Genomic DNA, 2,424 nt, shown 5'->3' on the forward strand with positions numbered 1-2,424 from the left:
GACCCCAGGGACTATTTTCCAAAAGTCCTTTGTTCTAAACTGGGAATTTGCTAGCTGTCTCTATCAGTATGGGCCACGGGTGGCTTCTCATGATGGGTAGAGCAAGGGTGCCTATCTATCTTTGCGAGAGGAAATACAGGATAAAATTAGTTTGACTTATTAAAGTCCAGCAAAAGATAATATGATGGCCTTGCTGTCTCTTAATCCCATATGCCCTGCTTTGTATGCTGCCAACACCCAGACAAAGATTTTTCTCCATAACTATAATAGAAAACATATTAGAGTGAAACCACATTTCCACCCAGACCTTTCAGATCACTGCACACATTACGTTGTTGCCAGCCATTTCATTGGTTTTCCTGTGAGCACAAGAGGAAGCACTTTTCCACCTCACCTTTTTCCTCTCACCCCACCTCTCTGTTGCAAAGATGATTTTTTCCTTGCCATGCTTTTGCAATGAAGTTGATGATAAATATCTCCTAATACCTCAAGCCTGAAGCAATCTTCTTCCAGATGTTATTCGTGGGCAGGGCAGGTTATCCAGGTTCCCACTGGTTTTCTGAAATTACAGAAGAGAGGGGCTATTACCACAATCATTGATTATTATTATTTATTTATTTATCCTGCTTTTTCGTTTTCTAGAGCCCTGTGTAGATACTAATTAGGACAGCTGCCATTCTCTGGGTTTTACCACTGCGTATGTCAGATGAAGCAGGAAAATATAAATCTTAAAAAGCAAAAACTTGCAGCCCAGACACTGATGCGTGTGGTGACCATCAGTGTACAATAATGTTATGGGTCAGAGGAAAAATAAAGGAAATAATTAAAAGAACTGTGGTTGTTAAAATGATTTGGGGAAGGGGGGCAAGCCTTCCTCCCTTTGTCCTACCCGTACAATAAAAATGTTTTAGAAATGCATTTGTGCATGTTTTACAGAAGGCAACAGCAGAGCTTTCAACACCAATAGGCTTTTTCATGTAAGACATAAAACATTTGACATGGACTGTACTACTCGCAGCAGAGCCGGGGGGGAGAGGCGTTCAAGGGCTGATTTCCATTTCAAACTGCATTCTGGCACTTTGTCCTCCAGCACCATTGGCGGATCAATATTTAATGCTTGGAGACTGTGGCTCTGCAGGAGTCATGTCAGGGGACCTCTAGAGCCAATCTGCTTGGGTGGAGGAGTGATAATTATTCATGGGCTCCTGCCTCTTGCTCCTTCTCTTGCACAGCTCCACTCTGCTGACTCAGTGCCTTATTCAGTCGTCTCTCTCTCTCTCCACTGCTGTAGCTGGAGCCCTTTGCCTTCACCACCTCTGAGAATCCGCACATCCCACCATGGCTAAAACAGCAATGGGTAAGAAACCGCATCTTTTTTTCTTCAGCCAGTGCAATTTCCTAGGACTGTCAGCTCTACTGGGGCCTCCCTTACGTGTTTTTAAAAAAAAACCCAAGACGATGCTCAACATTTGGGCTTAAGTCTTTTCCTTTTTTTTCCAGTGGAAAAAAAAAAGGAAAGGAGGTGGAGCGGGGGTGGGAGCCTGGGGATCTTTTGAAGTCCACCCAAGGATCTGCCCCTGGGGAGTTTTAGCCATGTCAGCTAAAGCGGGGGGGGGGGGGGGGGTTGATGTTAAAGCGTCCTTTTTTTCTTGTCTTCGGTGCCACTCTAAAACAGGCAGGTTAGCGCTGCTCTTCTTCCCCGGGGCCTGCCTGCGAGCCCCGGCCCCCAAAGACAGTCTGCATGCGCGAGCAGAAGGGCAGCTGCGCGGGGGAGCCGAGCGGCTGGCGGGGCCGGGCTGCCCCGCAGAGCCCCGCGCTGCCGCCCGACCCGACCCGAGCCCACCACACGCCGGCGGGCCTCGCCCAGCGGCCGGGCCGGGGGCTGCCCGGTCCCCGCAGCGGTGCAGAAGGGGAGGCGGGGCGGGGCAAAGGCGGAAGGCAGCCGGGACGAGCCCAAGAACCCGCTCGTGGTCCAGCATGGGCGCTGAGCCTGCTGCTGGCAGGGCCGGGGGAAAGTAGGTCACTGGCTCTTCCTTTCCCCCTCGTGTCCGGGGTGTTTTTGTAGACCAGGCAGCAGCCTCTCCACCCTTCTTTTGTCTTCATTGTGGAGCCTCCAAGCGGTCTGGTTTGTGTCCTGAGAGCAAATCCTGTGTGTAAACTCAGCAGCCCCACCCAACCCTGCACACCCACTCTCTCTGGCCCTTTGAATGTCTAATGCTCATGCTTTTCCCCGATCTTTCCTCCTTTGCTGCCTGAACAGGAAGGCGAGGTGGCCAATAATTACACTGGCAGAGCCCTGAAAGATCCATGACTGCAGTCTCTGATTACCAGGAGCAGCAAAACACCTTATCTTCTGGCCTCCTCCCCCCACCCCCGGCACACACACACACACACACACACACACACACACACACACACACACAC

The 2,424-nt window shown here is 50.6% G+C and overlaps 1 protein-coding gene across 1 annotated transcript in view; it reads left to right on the top strand.

Moving 5' to 3' along the window:
• Positions 1 to 1,144: 1,144 nt before the first annotated feature.
• The window catches only part of STMN2 (stathmin 2), a 58,510-nt gene continuing 57,230 nt past the window's right edge, over positions 1,145 to 2,424 (top strand). The window contains exon 1 of the mRNA XM_019549562.1: positions 1,145 to 1,357. Within this exon, the coding sequence (XP_019405107.1) occupies positions 1,339 to 1,357 (19 nt within the window). The 5' untranslated portion in view covers positions 1,145 to 1,338. The remainder of the gene's footprint in view (positions 1,358 to 2,424) is intronic.

The sequence above is a fragment of the Crocodylus porosus genome, unplaced genomic scaffold, assembly GCF_001723895.1.
Source record: "Crocodylus porosus isolate Cpor-Errol unplaced genomic scaffold, CroPor_comp1, whole genome shotgun sequence".
NCBI lineage: Eukaryota > Metazoa > Chordata > Crocodylia > Crocodylidae > Crocodylus > Crocodylus porosus.